The following is a 17,172-nucleotide window of genomic DNA, read 5'->3' as shown; positions in this document are numbered from 1 at the left end:
AGAATGCCTGAAGTTTCAATCTTGTGTAACTAAAAGAGCATTTCTGAATGCCAGTTATCAAGCCTATACTGTTTTCAAGTAAATTTTCTTAAATTGAAATTAATTTATGTTATTTGGCAAATCAAATCATATCTCATGAATAAAATGTGACATATAAGGTACTTCAGCCTGTAAAATGTAAACCCTACAATAAGAATGTTATTTTGCTTCTACATCAGAACCTATACATGTCAAGATAGAGATATATACAAACGATATGTATCTCCCTCTGTATTCCCAACTCCAAACCATCCATTTTCCAACCACACTCCCTATCTTCCTAGTAACATAATTCTGGGTTATAGCCATAGCATCCTAAATGGTTTCCCTGCTTCAGGCTTGCCCACCATGAATCTATCCACAACACAGCACCAAGACTGATCCTACTAAGACATAAATCAGAACGTGCCACTCTTCTGCTCAAAACCATGTGATGGTTCCCATGTCACTTGAGTTATGACAAAGCCAGCAGGACTCACTGCACCCCATCCCCACTGCACCCCCATCATGACTAGCTAATGCCTTTATTCAGGTCTTTACTTAAAAATCAATTGGTCAATGAAGACTTCCCCAGCCACTCTACCGAAAAAGTTAAACATCACCCCATGACAGTTGCTATCTCCCTTCCCTATTTTCTTTAATGTCATTAGCATTTATAACTTTCTGACACATTATATAGTTTATTTATTTATCCTATTTATTATCTGGCTCCCCAACTAAAATGTAGGCTCCATAAGGGGAGGGAATTTTGTTTGTTTTGTTCACTGGTGTATCCCTAGCATCTAACCCATTACGGGTGCTCAATAAATATTTGTGGAACTAATTCATTAATTATAGGTCACCCACCTATTACAAAGAGTATTATTCTGCTATTTAAAAAATCATAAGGAAGTAAACTAGTAATGGAATCCGTTAAAAACAAAACTTACCCTCTAACTTCTTGTTGAAGGACATCCAAGAATCTGGGGTTGAGGGTAAATGTAAGTGACCTTCTTACTCAGAATCTCACAAAGGGCACCCAAATGTTATAAGATATGACAAAATAACATAGTCCTAGGAAGGAATGAGCTACCTGATAATTAACAGTCTTGGAGATTGCCTCAATCGGTATGATACAGTGCACTAGTTCTCAAATTTTAGAATCACCTCGAAGTGTCATCAGAATCACCTAGAGGACTTGCTAAAACAAATCTCTGGGTCCTACCTCCAAAGTTTCTGATTCATCAGATCTGGGGCTAAGCCCCCGAATTTGCATTTCTAACAAGTTCCCAGGTGATGCTGATACTGCTGATCTGGGGACCACATTTAAGAAACATTGAAGTAGTGGTTTACATTCTATAAAGATTCTGGAGTGGCCACACCAGGCCCTAAGTGTTCAGTTCTACCATATGAGAGACAAAAAGCTCACCACTAAAAGGGTGGATTCAGTCTAGAGTCTGAATATAGTAGAAGGCAGGTACCTGCAAAGACTATTTATGTCCTAGTGAGTAAGGCTATGCTTACTGAAGAGTGTCACTGTATATTTATTCAACATGGCAATCAGAGGTGCTCTCTTCCTGAAACATATAACTGAAATGAAATAGCCTTCCAATTCTTGGAGCTGCACTGATTGCTACATAGTCCTGATTCTACAAGGATGAATGACACTTGCATAAAAATCTGTGAAGTGGCTCTAGAGATTGTAAATTCTCAAGAGAAAATCTGAAGGACTCATAAACAAAAGTGGCATTTTCACAGGTTCTTCCAAGTTAATGTTGGAGTTTGAGAAGGAAAGGGAGAATGTGGGTTATGAATGGCTAGCTACATACTTATAACTCAGGATGTGAGTTGAGTTTCTGGACATTACTGACATAGTAATCTGAGAAGTTCTTGGCTAAAGATGAATTGTATTTCTCTTTCTGACTTACTTCACTCTGTATGACAGACTCTAGGTCCATCCACCTCACTACAAATAACTCAATTTTGTTTCTTTTTATGGCTGAGTAGTATTCCATTGTATATATGTGCCACATCTTCTTTATCCATTCATCTGTTGATGGACATTTAGGTTGCTTCCTGTTCTGGCTATTGTAAATAGAAAAACAAACACCGTATGCTAACACATATATACGGAATCTAAAAAAAAAAAGGTTCTGAAAAACCTAGGGGCAGGACAGGAATAAAGATGCAGACATAAAGAATGGACTTGAGGACATGGGGAGGGGGAAGGGTAAGATGGGACTAAGTGAGAGAGTGGCATGGATATATACATACTACCAAATGTAAAATAGGTAGCTAGTTGGAAGCAGCCACATAGCACAGGGAGATCAGCTCAGTGCTTTGTGACCATCTAGAGGGATAGGATAGGGAGGGTGGGAGAGAGACACAAGAGGGAGGAGATATGGGGATATATGTATATGTATAGCTGATTCACTTTGTTATAAAGCAGAAACTAACACACCATTGTAAAGCAATTATACTCCAATAAAGATGTTAAAAAAAAAAAAAGAATTGTAATTCATGAGGCCAGGGCTGATGTGTTTTCTTAGAGGCTATATAGCTTGATCAAGTGGGCTTTCAACTTAAAAAGAAAAGGGAAAAACACAATAATTGGAAAAAAAAAGTCTGTTACTACAATAGGAAAATCAGGCATGACAAAAATAGGAGCAACAATCAGTGGGAATCATCTTTCACATCAGGAAATAACTAGGTAGAAAGTTGGAAACAATATAAATATTCCCAGGTGTCTATACACAAAAAATACATGTAATGATAGAAGATGAATGTGTCCTTATCAGCAATACATTGCTGTGAGGATATGTGTCCAGTTCCTGCACATATTTAGTATGTGCCACATATTCTTTCAATTAAGTTCATGGTTTCATGTATTAACTCACTTGGTAGAACAAGAAGTTCCCAGGCCCGTGTTGGCCTACAAGAAACTTCACCAACAAAAAAATAATAATAGTAAGACATATCATGTTTTCAAGTTAGGGTACATCAAAAAATGATTGGTTGCCACAGGTAGGGGGTGAAATGGGTGAAGGTGGTCAAAAGGTACAAACTTACAGTTATAAAATAAATGTCATCAGTGTGCAATGTACAACATGGTGACTGTAGTTAATAATACTGTATTGTATATTTGAAAGTTGCTAAAAGAGCAGATCTTAGAAGTTCCCATCATAAGAAAAAAATTTTAACTATGTATGGTGATAGATGTTAACTAGACATATTGTGGTTATCATTTCGCAATATATACAAATATTGAATTATTATGTTGTACACCTGAAATTAATATAATGTTATAGGTCAATTATATCTCAAAAATAAATAAACAAGTACATACATACAAATAAAGGCAGAAATGAATTTTTTGATGTTCAAAAGAAAAAAATAATAATGATGAGTCTCTTACTTGTTTTTCATTAATCTACACCTAACATATTGCTTTATAAATGTGCCAGAGAGTAAAGTAGTAGAAAGGCAGACAAAGGGAAGAAATAATAGTAAATGTGATAAAGGAGAGAGATAGAAGAATTATTTTGCAGTTTATCAAGACATACAGTAACACTCCATGAAATTGTAAAACATCATTAAGAGTTTTAGGGATGGGACTTATAATTAAAATATAATTATGGAATGATTCACCTATGTAAAAGAAAATGACCTGTTAAGAAGGAAAGTAGAGGAATTTTCAGTGTGAAGGCAATACTCACCTTCAAAAAAAATTCTCAAACAGGAGGGTAAATACCGGAGTATATATAAATAAAGATAAAGTGAGAGAGCTATAGAAGGGACTTCTATGTATACATAGCCAAATAAGGGACCTATATGAACTGTTCCTGATTATCTCCAAAACCAAGTAGAGTTAAGAAAGAATACAATATCTGCATATTGAAAAATGTCAAAATGTAGGGAGAATATGAAGGAAAGAACAAGAAATAAATATCACTTGAATAAATGGGAGTTACTCACTTAAAAGCTATAGAAAGAATTCAGCCTCACTGAGAATACATGACAGAGAGACAAGCAAGACTTTAAGTAGGGTGTGAAAGCATACAGGACCTACAAGAATCCAGAAGAAATGCCATGTATTATTTTAGGATTTTATTTTATTACCTTAGCTTTAATAAAGTGACTTTAAAAATATATAGTGTTTATGCTTTTAAAAAAGGGAACAGGAGATAAATAAATGAGACCCACAGAGAGACAGCAGTGGTAATGGGGATAAATAAAAGTCTTAGGGGAAGATTTGACTACTGTATCCATACCTTATGATCAAAATAGTGTCTGTCCCAAATTAAGCATCCTTGAAGGATTTTGTGGTTTTCGATTTAGGGAAATTAAATGCTTACAGATTCTCAACACCCTAATGTATTATTGTTTGCAAATAAATAAACACAGCATTTTCTTTCACTAAGCTTCACTTTTTATCAAACTTTAACCCAAGATAGCCTCTAAAAATACTATACTACACTAAAATGATAGAAGAGATAGGAATAACTATTATATCTCTAAATAATTTTCCAAAATAAATATATGAGTATATAATTTTGTTTATTAAAGTCAGCTAATGACCTTAAGGTTTTTGTCTTTGTTTTCTATTCAGAACTATAAGCACTGTTTTTCTTATGCTATTGGAAAACCAGGAGACTTAAATCAACCATATGAGATTATCAACAAGTCTAACCATAACCATTTAGTTTGGCCCTTGGACCATTCCGGAATGTATGTGTTTCGTGTGAAGATCCTGGATCCAAACTATAGGTGAATATAAATGTTCCATTATAATAGTTTTAGCATTAGTTCCTAAAAATTAAATTTTTATTTTCTTGATTTAATTTGATACCACCCAGCTATCCAATTAAAGGCATACCTCATTTTATTACACCTCACTTTATTGTGCTTCAATTTACAAATTGAAGGTTTGTAGCAACCCTTGATCAAGCAGGTTTATCAGTGCCGTTTTTCTAACAGCATTTGCTCACTTCCTGTCTGTGTCACATTTTAGTAATTCTTGCAATATTTCAAACCCTCCACCAGCAAAAAGATTATGATTTGTTGAAGGCTCTGATGATGGTTAGCATTTTTTGAGAAATAAAGTATTTTTTAATTAAGTTATGCACAGTCTCTTTTTAGACATAATGCTATTGCACACTTAATAGACTACAGTATAGTGTAAAAATAACTTTTATACCCACTGGGAAAGCAAAAGGTTTGTGTGACTCACTTTATTGCAGTATTCATTTTATTGCGGTGGTTTGAAACTGAACCCACATCTCCAAGGTATGCCTGTCATATTTGTTGTTTCATTTTGGAGCAATCCTGTTAAACATTCTATGGGAGTGGGAGATAAGATTTCATGTTAAACATTAATTAAATTAATCGATTCACAGTTACATTCTGAGTACTTTACTATGTTTCATTGCTATGATAGATGCAAATAGAGCATAAGGATAATCTCAGCCTTTAAGATGCTTGTAATTAAACTGGTTGGGGAAGGAGGAGTGGAGGGTACACATAAAACCAAGGGAGGTTAAATCAGAGCAAACGCATGATATATTTTTCAAATATAATTATTTGTATTATTGATAGGCATAGTAATAATTCAGAGATGGGAAAAATCAATGCTATCTTGAGCATCAGGAGAAAACTTCCTGGAGGATAGGGAACATTAAGAATTTATATTGCCAGAGAACTAAGATAGACCCTTCAGATGAAAGAAATCACACTAATAATGGAATGGAGCTGAATATTAACATATGGCTCGTGGAGAAAGAAAGAAGGTGGAAAATACCTTGAGTGAGGAAGGTAAAAAACAAAGGGTGCAGACTGATTCGAGGCAATTCATAATGTTGAATTCAATTTCAAACCATGTCTTAGAGAGTCTCTTTAGTATCTTTACTAGGGAAGTGTTGTGATGATAGTATAGTTCTAGGAAAATTAGCCTGAGAATAAAGAATCTTATAAAAGGAAAATAAATTGCAGATAAATGAGAGGAGTAGAATTAACAAGACAAGGGTCAAAGGAAGTCCTGTTGGCAGGAGGAGTGGAAAGAAAGGAAAAAGTCTAATAAATATTTATCAGGAAAAGAGATATTATATTGATCTAGTGTGGCAAATGAAGGAAAAGAAGGAACTGATATGGTCTCAAGTTTTCTACACTAGGTGATTAAAAATTAAGGTATTTTCTTTGACCACTGTAGATACTGAGGTGGTTTTTCTTTGAGGTCTTTCTTTTTCTAAGAGTTCTGACTTTGCATTTGAGAGGACAATGACATATCTGAGTGAAGATGTCCTATAAACAGTTAAAAATTTTAATTTGGGCCTTGAGTTGGAGGGAATAGCTGATGATAAAGAGTTTTCAAAACACAAACGTGGGCATCTCCTATAGTGACTCCATGAGCACACATAAGTTAACTGACTTATGAGAAGAAAAGAGCTTTTAGGAGATACCCACAGTGAAGGAATTGAGGGTGATGAGAAAAGGGGCTGAGCAGAAAACTCCTCAAAAAAAAGAAAAAATGAAGAGAAAAATAAAGTTCCATATTACCCAAGCAATCTACAGATTCAAAGCAATCCCTATCAAAATTCCGATGACATTTTTCACAGAAATAGAACAAACCATCCTAAAATGTGTATGGAACTGCAAAAGACCCCAAAAAGCCAAAGCAGTCTTAAGAAAGAAGACCAAAGTTGGAAGCATCACACTCCCTGATTCCAAACTATATTGCAAAGCTGCAGTAATCAAAACAGTATGGTATTGACATAAAAACAGACACATAGATCAATGGAACAAAATAGAAATCCCTAGAAATAAACTCACACATATACAATCACTTAATTTATGACAAAAGAGCCAAGAATATACAGTGGGGAAAGGACATTCTCTTCAATAAATGGTTTTGGGAAAATTGGACAGCCACCTGTGAAAGATTGATACTAGACCACTATCTTACACCATACAAAAAATTAACTCCAAATGGATTAAAAACTTGAACATAAGCCCTGAAACCATAAAATTCCTAGAAGAAAACATAGGTGGTAAGCTCCCTGATGTCAGTCTTTGCAGCACTTTGTCTTTATTTGACACCAAAAGCAAAGGCAACAAAAGCAAAATTAAACATGTGGGACTACATCAAACTAAAAAGCTTCTGCACAGCAAAGGAAACCATCAACAAAATGAAAAGGAAACCTACAGAACGGGAGAAAATATTAACAAATCATATATCTGATAAGGGGTTAATATCTAAATATATAAAGAACTCATACCACTCAATAGCAAAAAAAAAACCACAAAACACAAAACAATTTAAAAATGGGCCAAGGACCTGATTAGACATTTTTCCAAAGAAGACATACATGAAGACATACATAAAAGGGTGCGCAACATCAGTAATCATCAGAGAAATACAACTCAAAACCACCTGTTGGAATGGCTATTATCAAAAAGACAGGAGATAAGTGTTGATGAGGATGTGAAGAAAAGGGAACACTTGTGCACTGTTGGTAGGAATGTAAATTTATGCAGCTACTATGGAAAACAGTATGGAGGTTCCCCAAAATATTAAAAATAGAACTACCATATGATCCAACTATTCCACCCCTACATATTTATCTAAAGAAAACAAAAACACTAACTTAAAAAGATATATGCACCCCCATGTTCATTGCAGCATTATTTACAATTGCCAGTATATGGAAATAACGTAAGTGTCCAACGATGGATGAATGGACAAAGAAAATGTGGTATGGAATATTATCTGGCCATAAAAAGAAGGAAAGCTTACCACCTGAGACAACATCGATGGACCTTGAGAACACTATGCTAGAGAGTCTACTTTGGTTTGAGTCCTAATTTTGCCACTAGTAACATCTAGTCTTAAGCAAATTGTTTAGTCTCTTTGAGCTTATTTATCTGTGAAAGGAGTCAGTAATAGCTATCTTATAGTATCCAGAGGATTAAATGAAGAACTTGGATAAAAATCCCTAACTTTGCTGGGCACATAGAAAGGACTCAATAAAACTAAGTCCTTTTCCTGTCTCTTCTCCCACATGAAGATAGGTGAAATCATATTATTAATGTTTATTTAGTTAAATCCTGTCTCATTCCAAGCAATATGCTAAATTATGAGAGATAAAATACCTAGGGATAAACCAACCTAAGGAGGCAAAAGACCTGTACTCTGAAAACTATAAGATACTAATGACAGAAATCAAAGATGATACAAACAGATAGAAAGATATAGTGGGTTCTTGGATTGGAAGAGTAAATATTGTCAAAATGACTATACTACCCAAGACAATCTACAGATTCAATGCAATCCCTATCAAATTATCAATGGTATTTTTCACAGAACGAGAACAAAAACTTTTACAATTTGTATGGAAACACAAAAGATCCCAATTATCCAAAGCAATCTTGAGAAAGAAAAATGGAGCTGGCAGAATCAGGCTCCCTGACTTCAGACTATACTACAAAGCTACAGTAATCAAGACAGTATGGTACTGGCACAAAAACAGAAATATAGATCAGTGGAACGGGATAGAAAGGCCAGAGGTAAACCCACACACCTATGGTCAACTAATCTATGACAAAGGAGGCAAGAATATACAATGGAAAAAAGGCAGTCTTTTCAATAAGTGGTGCTGGGAAAACTGGATAGTTACATGTAAAATAATGAAATTAGAACATTCTCTAACACCATATACAAAAATAAACCCAAACTGGATTAAAGACCTAAATGTAAGACTGGATACTGTAAAACTCCTAGAAGAAAACATAGGAAGGGAGATTGGTTCAAGATGGAGGAGTAGAAGGACGTGCTCTCACTCCTTCTTGCGAGAGCACCGGAACCACAACTAACTACTGAACAATCATTGACAGGAAGACACTGGAACTCACCAGAAAATATATCCCACATCCAAAGACAAAAGAGAAGCCACAATGAGACAGTAGGAGGGGCGTAATCACAATAAAATCAAATCCCATAACTGCTGGGTGGGTGACTCACAAACAGGAGAACATTTATACCACAGAAGTCCACCCACTGGAGTGAAGGTTCTGAGCACCATGTCAGGGTTCCCAACCTGGGGGGTCTGCCAACAGGAGGAGGAATTCCTAGAGAACCAGACTTTGAAGGCTAGAGGGATTTGATTGCAGGACTTCGACAGGACTGGGGGGAAAAGAGACTCCACTCTTGGAAGGCACACACAGAGTAGTGTGCACATCAGGACCCAGGGGAAGGAGCAGTGACCACAGAGGAGACTGAACCAGATCTACCTGCTAGTGTTGGAGGGTCTCCTGCAGAGGCGGGGGCTGGCTGTGTCTCACCATGAGGACAAGGACACTGGCAGCAGAAGTTCTTGGAAGTACTCCTTGGAGTGAGCCCTCCCAGAGTCCACCATTAGCCCCACCAAAGAGCCCGGGTAGGCTCTAGTGTTGGGTCGCCTAAGGCCAAACAACCAACAGGGAGGGAACCCAGCCCCAGCCATCAGCAGACAAGCAGATTAAAGTTTTACTGAGCTCTGCCCACCAGAGCAACATGCAGCTCTACCTACCACCAGTCCCTTCCATCAGGAAACTTGCACAAACCTCTTAGATAGCCTCATCCACCAGAGGGCAGACAGCAGAAGCAAGAAGAACTAGAATCCGGCAGCCCGTAGGACAAAAACCACATTCACAGAAAGATAGACAAGATAAAAAGACAGAGGGCTATGTACCAGATGAAGGAACACGATAAAACCCCAGAAAAACAACTAAATGAAGTGGAGATAGGCAACCTTCCAGAAAAAGAACTCAGAAAAATGATAGTGAAGATGATCCAGGACCTCGGAAAAAGAATGGAGGCAAAGATCGAGACGATGCAAGAAATGTTTAACAAAGACCTAGAAGAGTTAAAGAACAAACAAACAGAGATGAGCAATACAATAACTGAAGTGAAAAATACACTAGAAGGAATCAATAGCAGAATAACTGAGGCAGAAGAACGGATAAGTGACCTGGAAGACAGAATGGTGGAATTCACTGCTGCAGAATAAAATAAAGAAAAAAGAATGAAAAGAAATGAAGACAGCCTAAGAGACCTCTGGGACAACATTAAACACAACAACATTTGCATTATAGGGGTCCCAGAAGGAGAAGAGAGAGAGAAAGGACTCGAGAAAATGTTTGAAGAGATTATAGTCAAAAACTTCCCTAACATGGGAAACGAAATAGCCACCCAATTCCAGGAAGCACAGAGAGTCCAATACAGGATAAACCCAGGAGAAACACGCCGAGGCACACAGTAATCAAACTGGCAAAAATTAAAGACAAAGAAAAATTATTGAAAGCAGCAAGGGAAAAACGACAAATAACATACAAGAGAACTCCCATAAGGTTAACAGCTGATTTCTCAACAGAAACTCTACAAGCCAGAAGGGGGTGGCATGACATATTTAAAGTGATGAAAGGGAAGAACCTACAACCAAGATTACTCTAGCTGGCAAGGATCTCATTCAGATTCGATGGAGAAATCAAAAGCTTTACAGACAAGCAAAAGCTAAGAGAATTCAGCACCACCAAACCAGCTGTACAACAAATGCTAAAGGAACTTCTCTAAGTGGGAAACACAAGAGAAGAAAAGGACCTACAAAAACAAACCCAAAACAATTAAGAAAATGGTCATAGGAACATACATATTGATAATTACCTTAAACGTGAATGAATTAAATGCTCTAACCAAAGACACAGGCTTGCTGAATGGACACAAAAACAAGACCCATATATATGCTGTCTATAAGAGACCTACTTCAGACCTAGGGACAGATACAGACTGAAAGTGAGGGGATGGAAAAAGATATTCTATGCAAATGGAAATCAAAAGAAAGCTGAAGTAACAATTCTCATATCAGACAAAATAGACTTTAAAATAAAGACTATTACAGGAGACAAAGAAGGACACTACATAATGATCAAGGGATCAATCCAAGAAGAAGATATAACAATTGTAATTATTTATGCACCCAACATAGGAGCACCTCAATACATAAGGCAAATGCTAACAGCCATAAAAGTGGAAATTGACAGTAACACAATCATAGTAGGGGACTTTAGCACCCCACTTTCACCAATGGACAGATCATCCAAAATGAAAATAAATAATGAAACACAAGCTTTAAATGATACATTAAACAAGATGGACTTAATTGATATTTATAGGACATTCTATCCCAAAACAACAGAATACACTTTCTTCTCAAGTGCGCACGGAACATTCTCCAGGATAGATCACATCTTGGGTCACAAATCAAGCCTCAGTAAATTTAAGAAAATTGAAATCATATCAAGCATCTTTTCTGACCACAGCACTATGAGATTAGAAATCAATTACAGGGAAAAAAACGTAAAAAACACAAAAACATGGAGGCTAAACAATACATTACTAAATAACCAAGAGATCACTGAAGAAATCAAAGAGGAAATCAAAAAATACCTATAGACAAATGACAATGAAAACACGATGATCCAAAACCTATGGGATGCAGGTTCCTTTACACCTAAAGGAACTAGAGAAAGAAGAACAAATGAAACCCAAAGTTAACAGAAGGAAAGAAACCACAAATATCAGAGCAAAAATAAATGAAATAGAAACAAAGAAAACAATAGCAAAGATCAATAAAACTAAAAGCTGGTTCTTTGAGAAGATAAACAAAATTGATAAACCATTAGCCAGACTCATCAAGAAAAAGAGGGAGAGGACTCAAATCAATAAAATTAGACATGGAAAAGGAGAAGTTACAACAGACACCACAGAAATACAAAGCATCCTAAGAGAGTACTGCAGGCAACTCTATGCCAGTAAAATGGACAACCTGGAAGAAATGGACAAATTCTTAGAAAGGTATAACCTTCCAAGGCTGAACCAGGAAGAAATAGAAAATATGAACAGACCGATCACAAGTAATGAAATTGAAACTGTGATTAAAAATCTTCCAACAAACAAAAGTCCAGGACCACATGGCTTCACAGGTCAATTCTGTGAAACATTTAGAGAAGAGCTAACACCCATCCTTCTCAAACTCTTCCAAAAAACTGCGGAGGAAGGAACACTCCCAAACTCATTCTATGAGGCCACCATCACCCTGATACCAGAACCAGACAAAGATACTACAAAAAAAGAAAATTACAGACCAATATCACTGATGAATATAGATGCAAAAATCCTCAACAAAATACTAGCAAACAGAATCCAACAACACATTAAAAGGATCATACACCATGATCAAGTGGGATTTATCCCAGGGATGCAAGGATTCTTCAATATACACAAATCAATCAATGTGATACACCATATTAACAAATTGAAGGATAAAAACCATATGATCATCTCAATAGATGCAGAAAAAGCTTTTGACAAAATTCAACACCCATTTATGATAAAAACTCTCCAGAAAGTGGGCATAGGGGGAACCTACCTCAACATAATAAAGGCCATATATGACAAACCCACAGCAAACATCGTTCTCAATGGTGAAAAACTGAAAGCATTTCCTCTAAGATCAGGAATGAGACAAGGATGTCCACTCTCACCACTATTATTCAACATCGTTTTGGATTTCCTAGCCATGGCAATCAGAGAAGAAAAAGAAATAAAAGGAATACAAATTGGAAAAGAAGAAGTAAAACTGTCACTGTTTGCGGATGACATGATACTATACATAGAGAATCCTAAAGATGCCACCAGAAAACTACTAGAGCTAATCAATGAATCTGGTAAAGTTGCAGGATACAAAATTAATACACAGAAATCTCTTGCTCTCTTATCCACTAATGATGAAAAATGTGAAAGAGAAATTAAGGAAACACTCCCATTTACCATTGCAACAAAAAAAATAAAATACCTAGGAATAAACCGACCTAGGGAGACAAAAGACCTGTAGGCAGAAAACTATAAGACACTGATGAAAGAAATTAAAGACGATACAAACAGATGGAGAGATATACCATGTTCTTGGATTGGAAGAATCAATATTGTGAAAATGACTCTACTACCCAAAGCAATCTACAGATTCAATGCAATCCCTATCAAATTACCAGTGGCATTTTTTACAGAACTAGAACAAAAAATCTTAAAGTTTGTATGGAGACACAAACGACCCCGAATAGCCAAAGCAGTCTTGAGGGAAGAAAAGTGAGCTGGAGGACTCAGAGTCCCTGACTTCAGACTATACTACAAAGGTACAGTAATCAAGACAATATGGTACTGGCACAAAAAGAGAAATATAGATCAATGGAACAGGATAGAAAGCCCAGAGATAAACCCACACACCTATGGTCAACTAATCTATGATAAAGGAGGCAAGGATATACAATGGAGAAAAGACAGTCTCTTCACTAAGTGGTGCTGGGAAAACTGGACAGCTACATGTAAAAGAATGAAATTAGAACACTCCCTAACACCTTACATAAAAATAAACTCAAAATAGATTAGAGACCTAAATGTAAGACCAGACACTATAAAACTCTTAGAGGAAAACATAGGAAGAACACACTTTGACATAAATCACAGCAAGATCTTTTTTGATCCACCTCCTAGAGTAATGGAAATAAAAACAAAAATAAACAAATGGGACCTAGTGAAACTTAAAAGCTTTTGCAAAGCAAAGGTAACTACAAACAAGACGAAAAGACAACCCTCAGAATGGGAGAAAATATTTGCAAACGAATCAATGGACAAAGGATTAATCTCCAAAATATATAAACAGCTCATGCAGCTCAATATTAAAAATACAAACAACCCAATCAAAAAATGAGCAGAAGGACTTCCCTGGTGGCGCAGTGGTTGAGAATCTGCCTGCCAATGCAGGGGATACGGGTTCGAGCCCTGGTCTGGGAAGATCCCACATGCCGCTTAGCAACTGGGCCCGTGAGCCACAACTACTGAGCCTGAGCATCTGGAGCCTGTGCCCCGCAACAAGAGAGGCCGCGACAGTGAAAGGCCCTCGCACCACGACGAAGAGTGGCCCCCGCTTGCCACAACTAGAGGAAGCCCCTGCATAGAAACGAAGACCCAACACAGCCAAAATAATAAATAAATAAATAAATAAACAAGTCAGGAGCTGTTTAAAAAAAAAAAAAAAAAGGAATAAGCCACAAAAAAAAAAAAAATAAAATGAGCAGAAGATCTAAATAGACATTTCTCCAAAGAAGACATACAGATGGCGAATAGGCATGTGAAAAAAATGTTCAACATCACTAATTATCAGAGAAATGCAAATCAAAACTACACTGATGTATCACCTCACACTGGTCAGAATGGCCATCATCAAAATGTCTACAAATAACAATGTTGGAGAGAGTGTGGAGAAAAGGGAACCCTCTTGCACTGTTGGTGGGAATGTAAATTGGTACAGCCACTATGGAGAACAGTATGGAGGTTTCTATAAAAACTAAAAATAGAGTTACCATATGATCAAGGGATCCCACTCAGGGGCATATCTGGAGAAAACCATAATTTGAAAAGACACATGTGCCCTAATGTTCACTGCAGCACTATTTACAATAGCCAAGACATGGAAGCAACTTAAATGTCCATTGACAGATGAATGGATAAAGATGTTATATCCATTTGCAGCAACATGGATGGACCTAGAGATTATCATACTAAGTGAAGTAAGCCAGACAGAGAAAGACAAATATCATATTGCTACCACTTATATGTGGAATCCAAAAAAAAAAAAAGAAAAAAAAGAAAAGATAAAAATGAACATATTTACAACATAGAAATAGACTCACAGACATAGAAAACAAATTTATGGTTACCAAAGGGAAAAGAGCCAGGAGGGATAAATTAGGAGGTTGGGATTAACATATACACACTACTATATACAAAATAGATAACCAACAACCAACTTATTGTTTAGCACAAGGAACTATACTAGATATTTTATAATAACCTATAAGGGAAAAGAATCTGAAATGAATAGATATATGTATAACTGAATCACTTTGCTTTACACTGAAATTAACACAACCTTGTAAATTAGCTATACTGTACTTCAATTTAAAAAAAAGCTAATGAAATTAGTGAAGTTGTCCACTTAAGGGAACAAAATTCTTAGCAAGTCTTCCTTGATGTCAGTCTACCAACCGTGATTTTGCAGTGAAATTATCAGCAGAACAAAGAAGGGAGTATATATTTAAATATAGTAATTTTCTGAATTATAAAGGCCTTTGATTTATAAATATATCAAATTCTTCATAGACTAAATAACCAACTTGATAGTTTGTCATATAGATGTGATTTAAATGAAATTACACAATTCATCATTAATAATTCTCATTCCTTACTCTGTAGTGGAGATTTTTCTCTGTAAAATGGAAGGTAATGCTCAGTTTGATATAAATTTCTTTTAGTAATAATAAAATTATTAACTATCTTGAAAGAAAAAATAAAAAAGAAAATGACACCTTAACTAAGATTATACATGATTTGGTTGTTACCATAGAGATGTGCAGGGAGTCTTGTAATACACTGTATTTAATTTAATCTTTAATATTTTTTTTCTAATTTGCAGTTTCTGTAACCTCACCACTATATTTGCAATAGAGACCTTTGGAGTGATTCCCAGGTAATGACTGGTGCCTAATCAGGCTTTAATGAGGGAAGTTGTAAAGGATATGGTGGCAGCTAAAAAGGAAACAAATGTCTCCCCTATCTTCCTGGGACACTAATACTTCTGTCCTATATGTGACATCCTAAAAATTGTATGTATCTACTAAACCAGGGATACAGCAAGTAGGAATTCCTGAAAATTGTTGCTGCAGTTGGGTCCCCTTTTGTTCATCCCCTTCAACAGCCATTGTCTTCCCAATCAAAAGCGTCTTTCAACTCCACCTAAGGGCAGATGGTAGACTGCAGCAGTGGGGACAGGGAGGAGACAGTGGCTGTGCCCCAATGACCCTGAGTCAGCCCTTGACCACTGGCCATCATTCCAATACATGCAGGGAACGGGTAGTAAAAGCATTTCCCTGGACTCAGCTTTAGTTTCCTTGGAGAGCAGAGTAAAAAGTCGTAATACAAATGTTGGAACGGCAGATGACTCTGCTTCTCTGTGCTGTGTTTTTATTTTGTTTTTTGTTTTGGAAAATGTTAAACAAGAGTGGACCACAAACACTGAAGTTACTTATGGCCCTACTTTGAATATTACTGACTCCTCAATTTTTTGTGCTAATCGGAGGTTAATGGTGTGAATAATCTGCAAATGAGATAAGCCATGCCTGGTTTCTAGGAAAGTTTAGGAAACATGCATAGCCTTTTTGCAGGAACTTCTCTTTCTCATTAGATTTGTATGTTTGATTTAGATGAATATTAAGAACATGCATCCACCCAAGTATCCACCAACAGAAGGGGGGAGTTGGTGAGTTAGGGAGGAGAGGAGGGAGTAAAGGGGCATCTCACCTATTTGCTCCAGCTCACCTCCCAGTAGCCGGATTTTTCTTTTTAAACATGCAACTTATTTAATTAATTAATTTATTTATTTATTTATTTATTTATTATTTATTTATTTATTTTTGGCTGCGTTGGGTCTTCATCTTTGCGCGCGGGTTTTTCTCTAGTTGTGGCACGCGGGGGGCTACTCTTCATTGTGGTGTGCAGGCTTCTCATTGCGGTGGCTTCTCTTGTTGTGGAGCACGGGCTCTAGGTGCACGGGCTTCAGTAGTTGTGGCACGCAGGCTCAGTAGTTGTGGCTCACGGGTTCTAGAGCGTGGGCTCACTAGTTGTGGCACACGGGCTTAGTTGCTCCGGGGCATGTGGGATCTTCCTGGACCAGGGCTTGAACACATGTCCCCTGCATTGGCAGGCGGATTCTTAACCACTGTGCCACCAGGGAAGCCCCCCTATAGCTGGATTTTAGCAGCCAGAGAATATGGTGCAGCATAGGGGATAGTCCATTAGGTTAGTGACTGCAGTTCAGTCTCTGTTACGCCTGAGCCCTGAAGGGTCCAGAGGCAGAGCAGGGGTTAGCTGGTGGTGAACATCTTCCTAGTAAGAGAGACCTTTTCATGAGCAAACAGTGGCTGAAGATCAGTTTGTAGGAGGCAAAGATCTTACTCTTTCTTTGCTTTCTGGCCCAGTGCTCAACCACTTCCTCAATTTTCCACTGTGTC

At 36.9% G+C, this 17,172-nt stretch overlaps 1 protein-coding gene across 1 annotated transcript in view; it reads left to right on the top strand.

Moving 5' to 3' along the window:
* The window catches only part of CATSPERE (catsper channel auxiliary subunit epsilon), a 264,070-nt gene that overhangs the window by 241,334 nt on the left and 5,564 nt on the right, over positions 1–17,172 (top strand). The window contains 2 exon segments of the mRNA XM_082471320.1: positions 4,628–4,785; positions 15,579–15,632. Coding sequence (XP_082327446.1) covers positions 4,628–4,785; positions 15,579–15,632 — 212 coding nt within the window.

The sequence above is a fragment of the Balaenoptera physalus genome (assembly GCF_965194825.1).
Source record: "Balaenoptera physalus genome assembly, chromosome: 1".
NCBI lineage: Eukaryota > Metazoa > Chordata > Mammalia > Artiodactyla > Balaenopteridae > Balaenoptera > Balaenoptera physalus.
Note: the sequence above shows the minus strand (reverse complement) of the source record. Positions and strands in the feature narration are given on the sequence as shown.